The sequence below is a fragment of the Chiloscyllium plagiosum genome, chromosome 13 (genome assembly GCF_004010195.1).
Source record: "Chiloscyllium plagiosum isolate BGI_BamShark_2017 chromosome 13, ASM401019v2, whole genome shotgun sequence".
NCBI lineage: Eukaryota > Metazoa > Chordata > Chondrichthyes > Orectolobiformes > Hemiscylliidae > Chiloscyllium > Chiloscyllium plagiosum.
In genome coordinates this window covers 64,707,688-64,724,870 of record NC_057722.1, presented here as the reverse complement: position 1 = coordinate 64,724,870, position 17,183 = coordinate 64,707,688, and the positions used below count along the sequence as shown (strand labels likewise).

Genomic DNA, 17,183 nt, shown 5'->3' with positions numbered 1-17,183 from the left:
AGAACCTATTGGAAGCAACTCTGAATGTCAGAATTAATCTGCACTTGGTGAAGCAGGGATTAAGTAAGAACAGTGAGCATGGCTTTGTTAAGGAAAGGTCATGTCTGACCAACTTGATTGAATTTTTCAGAAAGGGGACCAGGTGTGTAGATGAGGGCATTGCATTTGATGTAGTCTGCTTGGACCTCAGCAAGGCCTTTGTTAAGGTCCCCCATGAGAGACTGGTAATGAAGGTAAGAGCCATAGGGGTCCATGAAAATTTGGCAAATTAGATAGAGAATTGACTGAGTTGTAAGAAGCAATAGGTGATGGTCGAGAGTTGTTTTGTGACTGGAGGACTGTGTTCAGTAGGGTCCTGCAGTGATTAGTTTGTGCTATGCATAGATAATTTAGATTTAAATGTAGAAGGGCTGATCATTATGTTTCACAAATGAAACAAAATGTTTTACTGTGGTAAATAGTGAGAAGATAGCCTTAGATTACAGGAGAGTATAGATGGCTGGCTGGATGGGTTGATCAGTGGCAAATCACATTCAATCTGGATAAGTGTGAGGTCAAGCACTTGGGTAGGAGAAACAAGTAAAGGGCATACAAAGTAAATGGAACCCTGGGATACCCTGCCAATCAGAAGGACCTTTGTTTACATGTCCACTGATCCCTTAAGGTAGCAGAGCAGGTAGATATAATGGTTAAAAAGGCATAGGGAATATTTGCCTTAATTCTTTCAAGAGCAGGGATGTTATGCTGGAATTATATAAAACGCTGGTTAGAGCTAAATTATTGTGTGCAGTTCTTGAATTCATATCGTAGGAAGGGGTGCAGAGGTTACTGACCAGGACTTTGCCTGGGCTGGAAAGATTTAGTTATGAAGAGAGATTGGGCAGACTGGGATTGATTTTGAATTGAATTGAATTGAATATATTGTCACGTGTACCGAGGCACAGTGAAAAGCTTAGTTTTGCAAGCAATGCAGGCAGATAACATAGTTAAGTTGCATAGATAGTAAATAATAGATAAACAGCGGCAAAAACAAAGAGTTTGTGAATCCATTCAGTATTCTAACTACAATAGGATAGAAAGTGTTGCAAAACCGGCTAGTGCATGTGTTCAGGCTTCTGTACCTTCTCTCCTATGGTTGAGGTTATAGAAAAGCATGGCCAGGGTGGGATGGATCTTTAAGAATGCTCGCGGCTTTTCCTTGATAGTGGGCCTGATAGATGGATCCTATAGATGGGAAGTTGGCCTTTGTGATTGTCTGAGTTGAGTTCACCACTCTCTGTAACCGTCTCCTATCTTGAATGGTACAGTTGCTGTACCAGGTAGTGATACATCCAGACAGAATGCTCTCGATGGCGCACCTATAAAAGTTGGCAAGGTTATTCGCCATCATGCCAAATTTCCTCAGCTGCCTGAGGAAGAAGAGACATTGTTGTGCCTTTGTAACCAGTGCATCCACATGAAGAGTCCAAGAAAGTTTGTTGTGGATGACCACTCCCAAGAGCTTGACCCTCTCCACTTGTTTCACCTCTGTTCTGTTAATGTGGGGGGGGGGCATGAGGAACATTCCGCTGAAAGTCAATACAGGGGAACCTCAATTATCTGAATGAGATGGGCAGGCAATATTTCGTTTGGATAATCAATTATTTGGTTAATCGATTAAATGCCTTTCCTCTGGGGCTCGTAGTTTTTAAAGGTAAGGCAGCATCACAGTGCACGAGGCCCCGCCCCTAACCCTGGCCAACACTGACCCCATGCAACACAGCCCCCCCCACCCCAACCCTGTGCAACACTGCTCCACGCCCACAACACCCAACCCCGTGCAACACCGAACACACCAGCCCCTTCTCCAGGGCAGCTGGACTGGACACCAAAAACAAGCCTGCTGCAGTTGCCTTTGTGGGGTAAGTCTCCAAATAGCACACACACACACGCGCAGCCACAGCCACAGCCACAGCCACACACAAAACTCTTTACTGCAACTTTTTGACTGGTTCTACCTTTGTCCTATACAGAACAATGTTAGCGAGATTACCTAGGGAAGGGAGGGTTTAGGGTACACCCCTGTATAGAACTCCAGGGAAAGTGTGGGGAGAGCGAGAGGGCAGGAGGTTAGTCATTTGGAGACAGTGCCTGTTTAATCATTGTAAACAAAAGACGCAATCAGTGTTGGAAACGCATCTTTGATGTAATGTTTCCATCAGGACCGCAAAATCTCCTTCGGATAATCCGATTTTCGGATAATTGGTATTCAGATAATCGAGATTCCTCTGTAATGAATTCCTTGGTTTTGATAGCGTTGAGAGCTAGGCTGTTCTCGTGCAACATTTTTCCAGGTCTTCCACCTCCTGTCTGTATTCTGTTTTGTCACCATCTGAGATTCAACCGACTGTGGTGGTGTCATGAGCGAACTTGTAAATGGCATTAGTCTGGTGTTTGGCGACACAGTCATGGGTATACAGTAAGTACAGTAAGGGGCTGAGTACGCACCTCTGGGGGGGCTCCAGTATTGAGTGTTAGCGAGGATGAAATATTGTCCCCAATCTTCACTTCAGGCCAGGAAACTGAGGATCCAGTTGCAGAGAGTGGGGCTTGGTCCAAGATAACTAAGTTTAGTAATCAGTCTCAAGGGGATAATAGTGCTGAAGGCTGAACTATAGTCAACGAGTAGGATTCTTCCGTAGCTGTTCTTGGTCTTAGGATGTTCTAGGGAGGAGTGAAGTGCAAGTGATATGGCATCTGACGTGGATCTGTTGGTCCGATAGGCAAATTGGAGTGGGTCAAGAGTAGTGGGTTTGATTAATGCCATGACCAGCATTTCAAAGCACTTCATGACCACCGAAGTTAGGGCCACTGGGCGATAGTCATTGAAACATGCTGCATGAGCCTTCTTAGGCACAAGGATGATGTTGGCCCTCTTGAAACAGGCAGGGACAGTGGCCTGCTGCAGGGAGAGGTTGAAGATGTCCGAGAAATCTCTGCCAATTGATCTCTACATGCTCTGAGTGCATGGCCTGGTGTTCCATCTGGTCCCATCGCTTTCCTTGGATTCACATGAAGGAAAACTGATCTGACCTCTGATGCAGTGACTGTTGGGATAGGTTCATCAGGACTTGTCGGAATAGGTGTTACCTCTCTGCCGAAGTTCTGCTCAAAGTGAGCATAGAAGGCGTTGAGACAATCTGGGAGGGATATGTCATCGCTTGCTATCTTGCACTTTCTCTTTTTAGAACCTGTGATGTCATTCAGACCTTGCCATAGTCGCCAGGTGTCTGTCTGGGTCTCTAGTTTGGATTGGTGTTGGTCCTTGGCTGTCTTAATGGCTCTGCGAAGGTCATACTTGGATTCCTTATATTTGTGTGGGTCTCCTGATCTGAAGGCCTTATGCCTGGTTTTTAGCAGGCTCTGTATATCCTGATTCATCCAGGGTTTCCTGTTGCGGAACACCTGGATTGACTTCCTCAGTATGCAGTCCTCCACACACTTGCTGATAAAGTCTGTGACGGTGGTGGTGTATTCGTTCAAGGTACCTGCAGACTGTTTGTACACGGCCCAATCAGCCGATTCCAGACAGCACCAGAGTTGATCCTTTACCTCATCCGACCAGCACTGGACCTGTTTCTGTGAGGGGGTCTCCTGCTTGAGCTTTTGCCTGTAAGCCGGGAGCAGAAGCACGGCGGGGTAGCAGAAGCAGAAGTGAGGGCAGGGTATGGAGCAGTAGGCATCCTTCACAGTGTTGGTAAAAACAATGACTGCAGGTGCTGGAAACCAGAGTCTAGATTAGAGTGGTGCTGGAAAAGCACAGCAGTTTAGGCAGCATCCGAGGAGCAGTAAAATCGACATTTTGGGCAAAAGCCCTTCATCAGGAATACAGGCAGAGACCCTGAAGGGTGGAGAGATAAATGAGAGGAGGGTGGAGGTGGGGAGAAAGTAGTTCCCCATTCCCCACCCTCCTTTCATTTATCTCTCCACCCTTCAGGCTCTCTGCCAGTATTCCTGATTAAGGGCTTTTGCCCGAAACGTCGAATTTACTGCTCCTCGGATGCTGCCTGAACTGCTGTGCTTTTCCAGCACCACTCTCATCCTTCACAGTGTTGTAGCAGTGGTCTAAAATGTTCGGGCTCCTGGTGGGGCAGGTAATGTTGTGGTGGTACTTGGGCAACACCTTCCTTAGATTGACTTGGTTGAGGTCGCCAGTCACAATAAACAGGGCCTCGGGGTGTTCCGTTTCCAGGGTGTTAGTGGGGGAGTACAGCACATCCAGAGCTTCCTCAAGCATTTCTTGTGGTGGTTTGTACAAAGCAATTAGTATAGCAGCGGTAAAATTCCCGTGGTAGATGGAAGGGGCGGTATTTGATGATGAAGAGTTCAAGGTTTGGGGAGCAGTAGCTGCCCAGGGTTGCAATGTCCATGCACCACAAGTTGTTGATTAAAAAGCAAACCCCTCCACCCTTTGTCTTACCCAAGGATGCTGTGAGGTTCCTATGATGGATAGAAAAACCATTAGCCTGAAAGGCTAGTTTCTTGGAGCAGAGGAGAATGACGGGAGACATTATTGTGATGTACAACATTGAGGGGCATAGATAGGATAGACAGGAAGGAACTTTTCCCCTTGGTGGAATGACCACTATGCAATGTAATTGAAGGTAAGGGGCAGGAGGTATAGAGGGAACGTGTGGAATTGTTTTTAACCCAGAGGGTAGAGGGAATCTGAAACTCTCTGCCTATAAAAATGGTAGAGGCATAAACCCTTATAACATTTAACAAGTATTTAGATGTGTACTTGCAATGTCAAGACGTTAAAGGGCCAAGTGCTGGAAAATGGGGTTTGAATAGTTAGATGCTTGTTTTTGATTGGTACACTCTCTTGATGGGCTGAAAGGCCATTGTGAACACTCTCTACCTTCCCAATGTGCTCCATTCTTTGTGACATGCTCATTCAGCAACTGTATCTATTGTTCTACAAGGTCCCTTCATCATACACTGAGCTTTCAAAACCCCCTCCATAAACCTCTTCTATAACTAGCCTTTCGAAAAACGTTTTCACGCAGCGAGTGGTTTATGTTTGGGACATATTGCCTTGATGTGTGGTTGGGGGCAAATACAATTGAGGCATTCCACAAGGAATTGAAATAGAAACTTTGTGCCTGGTTACAGATAAAAGGCAGAAGTTTTACAATGTGTCAAAATGCTCAGAAAGCTGATGCAGATCATTGGGCTAAAGGCCTCCTACTGCACTGTAACAAATCTGTGATTTTGTGAAAGGCATGAGTTGAACACCCTGATTTATGAGTAACAAGGTTTCAGAAACAGGTTAACCAATCCCCTTGGTTGGCCACTGGGCTGTTTTCATGCATTGTGCAGGTAACTGATTATTCTTCATATTACATTTTCAGGCAGGAGGGCGTCAGTCTTCTTCACCTACAGGGAGCATCAGCCAACAATCAAGTGTGTCACAGACCTCAGTGAGTCACAGTAACCTTTTGATATCATAGTGCCAATTTGAATGTAGGTCTTACCAAATGTTTTGGATCCACCTTATGAACCAACCATCTGTGGCTGTGATTTTTAACCAGAGATTTTGTTACCTGTTTTATATACTCAATGGCTAAATGCTCTAAGAAGAGGCTGCTTCAGGATCCTGTGCTGCCAGTGGGAACTAATTGAGAAAAAAATGCAGATGGGCAGCCCACAGTCTATCCAACAGTTAAAATGAACGGAGGGAAAATTGCAAGCAGCACTGTCACTACTTCCTGGAAAACTCAGTTTCCCACTGAATATGTCACGTTGTGAGATTGCCTCTTCACTAGTGTGGTATGGCATGTTTTCTGGGCCTGGCTCAGATGTAGAAGGACTCAGTCAGTCTGCTGCTCTTTAACAGAGCAGCTTTTATTTTGAACCATTGCAAGCAAGTGTTTTCCCAAACTGTTTCAGTCCCTGCAAAAATAAACTTCCCCTTTCTGAGTTTCCAGTGGTTCACATTGATTTCTTAAAGTATATTGTTTTATTTCTCTTGTTACACGAGAGACAATTTTAATGCAATGATTCTATTCTTTAAATGGATTTACCTTTATCCCCTTTCAGTTCATTAGGGGTTGTGACAGCATATGGTATATCCATAGCAAAGAGTGGTAGTGCTCTGCAACTTAGGAAGAGCATGAGACTGACGCACGATAATTGGCTTTGATTTATCTATCCCTTCAATGTTAAAAATCATGCAAAACCAGGTTATAGCCCAACAGGTTTATTTGGAAGCCCTAGCTTTCGGAGTGCTGCTCATTCATCAGGTAGCTGTGAAGGAGTAGCGCTCCAAAAGCTAGTGCTTCCAAATAAACCGGTCGGACTATAACCTGGTATTGTGTGATTTTTAACTTTGTCCACCCCTGGCCAACACCGGCTCCTCCACATCATGGTTTCCCTCCAATCACATTGTTCTTAACCCAGCTGAGGTGACATTCTCATTCGGAGAGTCACAGACTTTTTACAGCACAAATAAAAGGCCCTTCAGTCCAATGTGTTTGTGCTGATCGTCAAGCATCTAAGTATCCAATTATGTTCCACCACTTGGTCTGTAGCCTCGTTTCAAGTGCTCATCTTAAATGAATAGTTCTTGCCCCTACCACCCTTTTAGGCAGTGAGTTTCAGGTACTGGGTAAAAATACATTTTCTCAAATCCCCAGTGAACCTCTTGTTCCTTCCCTTAAAACTGTGCCCTATATTATTGAGTCTTCTACTAACAGGAAAAGCTTCTCACAATTTACCCTACCTCATAACTTTGTAGATCTCAATCAGATACCTCCTCGCACTTTGCTGTTCTGAGGAAAGTAACCCCAGTCTAATAAGTTTGGGTGAAGATTTATAGCTCGGGTGCTCGTTGTTGTGGTTCTGTTTGCCGAGTTGGAAATTTTGGTTGCAAATGTTTCGTCCCCTGTCTAGGTGACATCCTCAGTGCTTCGGAGCCTCCTGTGAAGCGCTTCTGTGGTGTTTCCTCCGGCATTTATAGTGGCCTGTCCCTGCCGCTTCCGGTTGTCAGTTTCAGCTGTCCGCTGTAGTGGCCGGTATATTGGGGCCAGGTCTATGTGTTTGTTGATGGAGTTTGTGGATGAGTGCCAAGCTTCTAGGAATTCCCTGGCTGTTCTTTGTTTCGCTTGCCCTATAATGGTAGTGTTGTCCCAGTCAAATTCATGTTGCTTGTCGTCTGCGTGTGTGGCTACTAGGGATAGCTGGTCGTGTTGTTTCGTGGCTAGTTGATGTTCGTGGATGCGGATTGTTAGCTGTCTTCCTGTTTGTCCTATATAGTGTTTTGTGCAGTCCTTGCATGGGATTTTGTACACTACATTAGTTTTGCTCATGCTGGGTATCGGGTCCTTCGTTCTGGTGAGTTCTGGCAAGGACTGCACAAAACACTATATAGGACAAACAGGAAGACAGCTAACGATCCGCATCCATGAACGTCAACTAGCCACGAAACGCCATGACCAGCTATCCTTAGTAGCCACACACGCAGACGACAAGCAACATGAATTCGACTGGGACAACACTACCATTATAGGGCAAGCCAAACAAAGAACAGCCAGGGAATTCCTAGAAGCATGGCACTCATCCACAAACTCCATCAACAAACACATCGACCTGGACCCAATATACCGGCCACTACAGCGGACAGCTGAAGCTGACAACCGGAATTGGCAGGGACAGGCCACTATAAATGCCGGAGGAAACACCACAGAAGCGCTTCACAGGAGGCTCCCAAGCACTGAGGATGTCACCTAGACAGGGGGCGAAACGTTTCCAACAAAAATTTCCAACTCGGCGAACAGAACCACAACAACCCAGTCTAATACCCCAGCATGGCAAAATCCTGGTGAGTCTTCTCTGCACCCTCTCTAGTGTAATCACATCCTTTTTTCATGTGGCAACAAAAGTTACATACAGTAATTGTGCCTAACTAATGTTATATTCAGCTCCAGCAGAATGTCCTTGCTCTTGTATTCAATGTCCTAACTAATAAAGGGAAGCATCCCACTTGCCAGCTTATCTGCCTGTACTGCTGCCTTCAAGGATCTATGGATAATGTTGAAAATCACACAACACCAGGTACATATCAATGAACTGAAACCTGCAGTCCATTCTAAAAGATGAAATACTTAACAGCAATCTAGGTTTGTTCAAGATATCTTTTCAGTTGCATGACACTGTAATCTTTTGCTACAAATCCTGTGTCTTATGATCCCTCTCCACAGCTACCTGATGAAGGAGCAGCGCACCGAAAGCTAGTACTTCCAAATAAACCTATTGGACTATAACCTGGTGTTGTGTGATTTTTAACTTTGTCCACACAAGTCTGACACTGGCACCTCCACATCAGATCTATGGATATGCATACCAAGGTTCCTCTGTATTTTCTAGGTTCCAGGATTCCTCATGTCCTTCCTTGTATAGTTTGTCCTCCAAAAATGCATGGCCTCGCACTTACTGTTTAGTGAGTTTTTAAAAATTGTTTAATGGGAGATGTGCATTGCTGGCAAGGCCAGCGTTTGTTCCTCATCCTTAATTTCTCTTTTAATTTAGTGGCTTGCTAGGCCATTTCAGAGAACAGCTGTGAATCAATGACATTACTATGGATCTGGAGTTACGTGTCAGGATGGCAGATATTCCTTCTCTAAAGGGCATGAGTGAACCTGGTGGGTTTTTTTTAATGATAATTGATGGTGGTTTCTTGGTCACTATTACTGACACTAGTTTTATATTCCTTCACCAGCTATGGTGGGATTTAAACCTGTGTTCTCCGACCATTGGTTTGAGCCTCGGATTACTGGTGCAGAGACATTGCCACCATGCTGCTCTCTCTGCACCACCCCGACCCAAGCCAAGTATTTCATCCTTTCACATTAGAGCACGTATGTGGCCAGTAGAGATCTGGTGAAGAAATGCAGACTCTGTCAGAGCCATTGCATTCAACTTTTGTTTGCCTCAGTTTATATCGATGCTGTTAAACTTGGAATTCTCAGACTAGTGAGCCAATTCCTTTGAATAAAGCATTCCACCCAGTTCCTTTTTCCAGCAGTGAACTTGTTTCCCTACATTACAACACTTCATGAGTATATCATTAATTGCAAGGTGGTTGTGAAAGTAGCTATCTGAGTGCAAGTCTGCACTTGCAGACTCACGCAGAATTGGGTTTGCGATTTTCTTGTCAGGATCACAATAATGATAGTTATGGTATAGACCCTCTGGCCAATCCAGTCTCTTCTTCATAATTATCTTCCCTTTTGCATCACAATCGATGCACCCAGGCACTAAGCTGTGAGAACTGAAAAACCTATGACTAATGACGGGCAACAAAATCTGTAAATCTTTCTTCAATTCTGTCAAAATACATCCATTAGAATACTCTGATCTTCAGTATTGTTATACAGCATATACCTTATAAATAAGTATATAATTTATATCAAGTTATTTATCTTAGATGTATAAAATTATGAGTTATGCTCCAGCTGAAAATGTTCATCTCTCCTTGAAGGTTTGCACTTTTCCAGGTGCAGCAAGTTAATGCGTTCTGTAATAATGAAGTATTCTCACTTCCCTGTTTTCAATTCTTTTAGTTTGGTTCCCTCTTTACGTATAGTCCAAAGACAATCCTGGAAAAAGCCAACAACTTCTGTTACTGCAATTGTGTTAATTTATCCCATTGTGTCACACTTGACATCTCTCCAATGCCACTCCTGGTCTGATCACACTGTGTAGTTGCGGTGTCTTTCCTAAGTGGCAATGTACTTTCATGATTTTACACTTACTTCTCCAAAGGCTATCAGTGCATTCCCAGAAATTGCTTATTCTCCAGCTTTTGTAGTCACAGCTCCAGTTCCCCAAAGATCCCCATTGATCAGGTTCTACCCTGTCGTACTAATTAAATGTCACAAATCATGTGCTCTGGAACTGAAATAACCCTGCTTTCCTTTCCTGACCTATCTGCAAAGTTTGACAAGGTCAGTAATACCATTCTACTTCAGCACTGCACTTTCATTGTCCAGCGCAGAAGTTTATTCTTGTTTACATCAGCTCTTAAATAATCAATTGTTGCCACAGCATTCCTGGCAACGGATTATGTTTCCATATCTAAAAATTAACCTTCATGGCTCCATGGTTCTGTTTTTGTCTCCTCTGTCACTTTCATACCTACATATTCTCCTATGGACTTAATTGATGTGGATGATAATGACTTGCAACACTCTGCCTCCAGCTTGACTATATCTGTGACGTTGCACAACTCAAATTTCAAATCTAATGCTGACCTTGCTTTTTGGGCACTCCCTTTGCAGCCACAGCTTTGTATTCCTTGTTCTGTTCAATCACTTTATGATCTTTGTATCTTATGATCTGCCTGTACTACATGTAAAACAAAACATTTCCCTGTACTTAGGTACATGTGACAATAATCAAATCAAATAAAATCTCTCTCAAGCCAGTACTAGGAGTTAAAGCCATATTGTTTGTTTGTGTCAAAAATACTCTATCCTTAACATCCCTGATATCTCCTCCATGCCTACTTGTTGATGCAGATGGCATGGCAACTTCAGTATTTTGTTCAAATAATCTATATTTAAGAAAGGAGGAAGAGGTGAAACTGGGATCTACTGACCTGTTAGTCTGCCATCAGAAGTAGGGATAATACAGATGTGATTATTAGATATTCAGAAACTAAAGGTTTGATTGGAAAGAACATAGATTTATGAAGGGAAAATTATGACAAATGAAAGTAGTTTTTTGAGGATGTTACTAGCAGAGTTGATAAGGGGAAACCAATGGATTTGGCATATTTGAATTTACAGAAGATTTTTGATATTATAGCACACTAAGTTGGTAAAGAAAATTAAACTGCATGGAATTGGGGGTAATAAACCAGCATTGATTAAGGATTAGTTGATAGGCTGAAAGCAAAGAGTAAGAATAAATGGATTATTCTGGGGTTGAGAGGTTGTGATCAGTATCTGGATCCGTCTATTCAAATCTTGTGACACTGACTTGAACATGAGGGGTCAATTGTAATATTTCCAAGTTTACGAATGATACAAAACTTGGGAGAAATGTAAGAAATGAGGAGGAAGGAAAGAGACTTCACGAACATCTAGACAGGTTGAGTGGCAACAACATGACAGACGGGATATAATGTGGAATATAATTTGGTAAGAGGAACTAAGATGCAGAATATTTCTTAAATATTGAGAGATTGGAAACTGTTGATGTCCAAAGGGACCTAGGGTGTCCTTGTTCAAAAGTCCCTGAAAGCTGACAAGCGGTTGCAGCATTCGGTTCAGAAGGGAAGTGGGATGTTGGTAAAACCAAATTGCAGTAACTGCTAAAAGTCTGAAATAAAAATGGCAAGTCTTGGAGAAACGCAGCATCTGTGGAGAGAGAAACAGAATGAATGTTTTGAGACTGATTTGACTTTTTCAAAACTATTTTGAAGAGTCATATCAGATTCAAAACATTAATAGTTCCATTCTCCACAGATGCTGCCAAATGGAATGATTGGTCTTTATTATAAAAGGATACAGCAGCAAAGAAGTCTTGGTTCAAATATGAAGGACATCTGTGAGACTGCACTGGAATATTGTGAGCATTTCTGGTCCCTGCAGTAGTGGGTAACTGGTCTGGGTCCTGGAGTGGTGAGACTGTCTCAGGAGGAGAAATTTAGATGAGAGTGCCTGTATCTCTGGGATTTAGACATTCGAGAGATTATCTCATCGAATCATATAAGAGGTAAATGCTGTAGATGATGAAAGAATGTTTCCCCACTGTGGATCTAGAACCAAGAGGCATAGCCCTCAAATAAAAGATAAGCCATTTCGGACTGAAAAGAGAAGGAATGTCTTCATTTAGTGGATTCGCCGTATCTACTTCGGAGCATTGTAGAAGCTCAGTCAATACGTAATTTCAAATCAGAAATTGATAGATTTCTTGTTACTAATGACACCAGCTGATATGCGGATAGTGTGAAGAAGGCATTGAGATAGCTTATCTACCATATGTAGAATGACAGGGCAGGCTTGAGAGATGGAATGACTCACATCTGCTCCTAATACCCCAGTTAACTCGTCCACTGAGATTAGCATTTACTTTCAAACAGAGTAGCAAACACCTGTCCTTGTCAAACCATAATCAGTGTATTCTTTTATTCATTACTTTCTCATGTGGCTTCACCTTAATTAATTCGATGCCACTCACCTCAATGTGCAAGTGAATTTTAAAAAAATGTTCCCCACAGTAGTGTGTTCCACATTTCAATCACTCTTTCAGTAAGCAAATTTGTCCTGAATTGCTTAGTGAACTTCTTAATGACCTGTTTATATTTAGGGTCTGGTCTCCCTCGCAAATGGAAAGTCTTTTTTATATCGACCCTGCTATAACTTTGCAGATGTGCTAATAGCCATCTCTCATCTCTAGCACAGAGACTCCCAGTCTGATCAATTTTTTTTAAACTGTTGTTATATGATTCTGCCAATCATGGCTTGGTTAGTAGCACACTTGCCCCCTGAGTTCCAAAGTCCTAAGTTCAAGTTCCACTCCAGGGCTTGAACACAAAAATCCATACTGATTTTTCAGTGAGGTACTGAGGAGGTGCTGCACTGTTGGAAGTCTTGTCTTTCAAATTCTGTGTCAAAAGAAGGCTCCAGCTGCCTTTATTTTTGCATCTAAAATATCCAGCTGAACTGTTTTGAAGAAGAGCAAGAGAACTAGCACCCTGTTCTTGGTCGATAAAGATACCTCTGTCAATATTACAAAAAATTATGATCTGATCATTAATACTTTGTGTGAGTTTGCTGTGTGCAAAGTGACTGCTGTGTTTCCTCCATTAGAATAGTGACTGTACTTCAAAAATATTTCACTAGCATAAAGTGTATTGAGACCTGTTATTGTGAAATGCTCTATCCAACTGTATGTCTCTCATTTTTCTATACTTTGCTTATCTCTAATATCATCCTTAGAAATCTTTTATGGCATGGCTATTGTAATATGAAGACAACAGCACTCTGTCAAGTAGTTTGCCCTCTCTAACCAGATGATCTTATTATTAGATAACTTAATTATCCTTGAAACAAGCTAGTTTCAGAAACTGTATGAATAATGTTTCGTTTCAGTTCTGTGTGCATCACTGCATCCAATTGTTAATAGACATTTGGGTCCTGTTGTGCAGATTAACCTCTCAGCATCTCCTTCGGCTACTCAGCTGATCAGTCGTGCTCAGACCACCAGCACTTCAGGCAGCGGAATCACCCAGCAAGCCATGCTTCTCGGCAACACCACCCCCACTCTCACAGCAAGCCAGGCGCAGATGTACCTCAGGGCCCAAATGGTAAGTAATACAGCACAGGACTGGTAGTGTAAACCTTCCACAATAGAAAAATTGCAGGGAGTAGAACACCTCATCGATCAATGAGCCCATGTTGTAAAGCATTTTGGCAGTTCTTTACTACATCTATGTCAGGTTTTCATCATTTTACCTATCGTGGTTATGCTTCAGCTGTCTTGTCCCTAAAGCTCTGGAATTTCTTATCTAAACCTCTGTGTCCTTTTCTAATATTGTCCCCAAACCCTATCTGTTTATTAATGCTCTTTAGGGAAGGAAATCTGTCATCTTTACCTGGTCTGGCCTAAATACGATTCCAGACCCACAGCTTCCCTCTGAAATGCACTCAGTTCAAGGGTAATAAGGGATGGTAATAAATACTGGCCCAGCCAGTGATGCCCACTTCCCTTGAACAAATAAAGAAAATCTTTTTGTGTTATCTATCTGAATATTTCCTCAGTGTCTCAGTGTCAGATTTTGTTTGGTAATGCATCTGTGAAGATCCTTGGTATGTTTTATTCTGGTAAAGGAGCTAGATAAATGCAAGCTGTTGTCATTAATATTATGTCCTTGATTTTAAAAAAATCCAGGCTTAGTTGAAGATAGTTGCTGTCCTATGCAAAATCGCCTCTATCTTTTCACAACTTTAAAACTATCTGAGAAGCTATTTTATTGCCATTTCATGGATTTGCTTAATTTTCTCTCATGTTGCAGCTTACCTTCTGTAGGCTAACCTCTAGCTAAACTCAAACATACACTTGATAGTACAGAACTTGAGCATCGCTGAAAATAAAGATACATGTTGCCAGCGTTTTTCAATTTGCACTCATCAGGACAAATACAAAGAACGCCAAATTTAAAACAGGATCAGCAATTTATATTACAGGAGAAAAGGTTACTAAGTGGTTGGCTAGTGGGGATGTTCTAGAATTTCACATCTTTGTACCTGCTGTTTCCTGACCTTCTCTATGTCTCTACAGCTGATTTTCACTCCCACTGCTACTGTAGCTACTGTGCAGCCAGATATTCCTGTTGCCTCCTCTTCCTCTTCCTCAGTGTCTACATCCACACAGGTGAGTTATAACAGACTGATATTCCCAAACCCAGTGAACCAGAGAAACACAGCAAAACCTTGTTTGCAACATGCATCGTAGACATATCATGACTCATGTTAGGATTTTGTTATCTTTTAAACATGGACCTATACCTTCAGGAGTAACTTTGACCTATTTAAAGCATGAAAAATTCTGCTAGCAAATTACTTCCATAATATGAATGTAGTAAGGTTCTCCTTAGAAAAGTTGATTTCTTCCAAAACAAATCAGCCCATTAATAGACACCCCATCCACTACCTTCAAAATTCACTCCTTTCATCCCTGATACACAAAGGCAGCACTGTGTACCACCTTCAAGCTGCACTTCAAGGATCCACAGACAGCACTTTCAAAACCTATGACCTTTACAATCCAGAAAGAAAAGAGCAGCATATGCATTGGAAGATCGCTACTGGCAAATTCCCTTCCAAGCCACATACCAGCCCAATTTGGAATGACAACGGCCATTTCTTCATTGCCAAATTTGGCCATTAAACCATTTATTACTGTGTTGCAAAAGCCACAGCTGCCCTCTGGGATGTGTATGTCTTGCAGTGAAACTTAGTTTGCTTTTGTTTCCAGAATGGTGTAGCATTTTCCCCTGCCCCATCTTTCTCTCCACTGTGGGATGACTGGGTCGAGGTGGGGTGAGGGGAAATGTAAACTGCACAGAGTTCTGGATGTCTGTCAGTTCTGAGAGCAGGAGCTTTGTTACTTCACTGGACTGAGACATCATTAGAACTCTTGTGACAGATTAAATAAAAAATATTTCTCTGCTAACTTATTGCTAACATTCTGCACACCCTAAATTCAGTAAAGTATATTTTGTAGATTTCGTGAGCAACTTTAATAACCATAGAAATTCATGAACAGCACAAGGCTATTCAGATCATTGTGCTTGATGTTTGAAAGAGCTATTCCAATTAGACCCATTGTCCTCTGCTTTTTTGGTTGTTATTCATTCATGGGATGTGGTGTCACTGGCTGGGCCAGCCCATCCCTAGTTACCTTTCAGAAGGTGATAGTGAGCCACTTTCTTGAACTACTGCAATCAATTTGTTGTTGGTATGCTCACAATGCTGTTTTGGAAGGAGTTCCAGGATTCTGGCCCAGCAACACTAAAGGAATAGCAATATGTTTCTAAGTCAGGACAGGAAGTAATTTGGAAGGGAACTTCCAGGTGGTAGTGTTTCCATACATCTACTGCCCTTGTCCTTCCAGATGATTGTGGTTATGGTTTTAGAAGGTACTGTTTGAGGTGCCTTTGTGAATTTCTGCATTGTATCTTATAAGTGGTATACATTGTTGCTCCTGAACATTGGTGGCAAAGGAAATGAATGTTTCTGGATGTGGTGTCAATCAAGCAGGCTGCTTCGACTTCAGTGGTGTCAAGCTCCTTGAGTATTGTTGAAGCTTCACTCATCCAGGTAAGTGGGGAGTATTCCATCACACTCCAGACTTGTAGATGTGGAGAGGCTATGGGGAGTCAGGAGGCGAGTTAGTCGCTACATGATTCTTAGCCTCTGACCTGCTGTTATATAGCTAGTCCAGTTCAGTTTCTGACCATTGGTAAGCTCCCCAGAATGTTTGATTTCCAAAGCTCTGCAACATTTTCCTTTCCAGGCATACTCATTACCTTAAACTTGGGCATTTCGATGATGTTAACAAAACAAGGAAATGTAGTTAACAAAGAGACAGACAGTGAGAAATACTTGGAGGTCCTGGGTAAACAGATTGCTGAAATGGGCAGACACATGTTAGATTGAAATTAAGACAGAGAAGTATGAAGCAATACATTTTGCTGGGAAGAATGAGGAGACAAAATACTAAATAAACAAAAAAGCCCGAAAGAACTGCAGATGCTGGGTATCAGAAACAAAACAGAAATTGCGAGAATACTCAGCAGATCTGGCAGCATCTGTGCAGAGAAATCAGAGTTAATGTTTCTGGTCCAGGGACCCTTCTTCAGAACTGATGGTAGCAAGGAAAAAAGTTGTTTTTTTAATGTAGAGGATAGGTGGGGTGAGGGGGTAAAGAGTAACTGATAGATGGGGATAGAACCCAGAGAGAAGAAAAACAGTTAGACAAAGGAGTGGAGAATGGTGAGCCTAGGAAAATGAATAGCTGTTAATGAGAAAGTGAGGGCTGCAGATGCTGGAGATCAGAGCTGAAAAATGTGTTGCTGGAAAAGCGCAGCAGGTCAGGCAGCATCCAAGGAGCAGGAGAATTGACGTTTCGGGCAAAAGCCCTTCTTCAGGAATGAGGAAAGTGTGGCAAGCAGACTAAGATAAAAGGTAGGGAGGAGGGACTTGGGGGAGGGGCATTGGGAATGCGATAGGTGGAAGGAGGTTAAGGTGAGGGTGATAGGCCGGAGAGGGGGTGGGGGTGGAGAGGTCGGGAAGAAGATTGCAGGTCAAGAAGGCGGTGCTGAGTCCGAGGGTTGGGACTGAGATAAGGTGGGGGGAGGGGAAATGAGGAAGCTGGAGAAATCTGCATTCATCCCTTGTGGTTGGAGGGTTCCTATGCGGAAGATGAGGTGCTCTTCCTCCAGGCGTCATGTTGCTTCCCTCCACTCCTGGCACCTTCCCCTGCAACCGCAAGAAATGCAAAACTTGCGCCCACACCACCCCCTCACTTTTCTTCAAGGCCCCAAGGGATCCTTCCACATCCGTCACAAATTCACCTGCACCTCCACACACATCATTTACTGCACCCGATGTGGCCTCCTTTACATTGGAGAG

The 17,183-nt window shown here is 42.9% G+C and overlaps 1 protein-coding gene across 2 annotated transcripts in view; it reads left to right on the top strand.

The window, feature by feature from the left end:
* phc3 (polyhomeotic homolog 3 (Drosophila)) overlaps window positions 1–17,183 on the top strand; it is a 113,787-nt gene that overhangs the window by 50,976 nt on the left and 45,628 nt on the right. The window contains exons 4-6 of one of the 2 annotated variants that reach the window (XM_043702646.1): window positions 5,394–5,462; window positions 13,196–13,354; window positions 14,329–14,421. In XM_043702646.1, the coding sequence (XP_043558581.1) occupies window positions 5,394–5,462; window positions 13,196–13,354; window positions 14,329–14,421 (321 nt within the window). The remainder of the gene's footprint in view (window positions 1–5,393; window positions 5,463–13,195; window positions 13,355–14,328; window positions 14,422–17,183) is intronic. The other variant, XM_043702647.1, reaches the window with a different exon arrangement.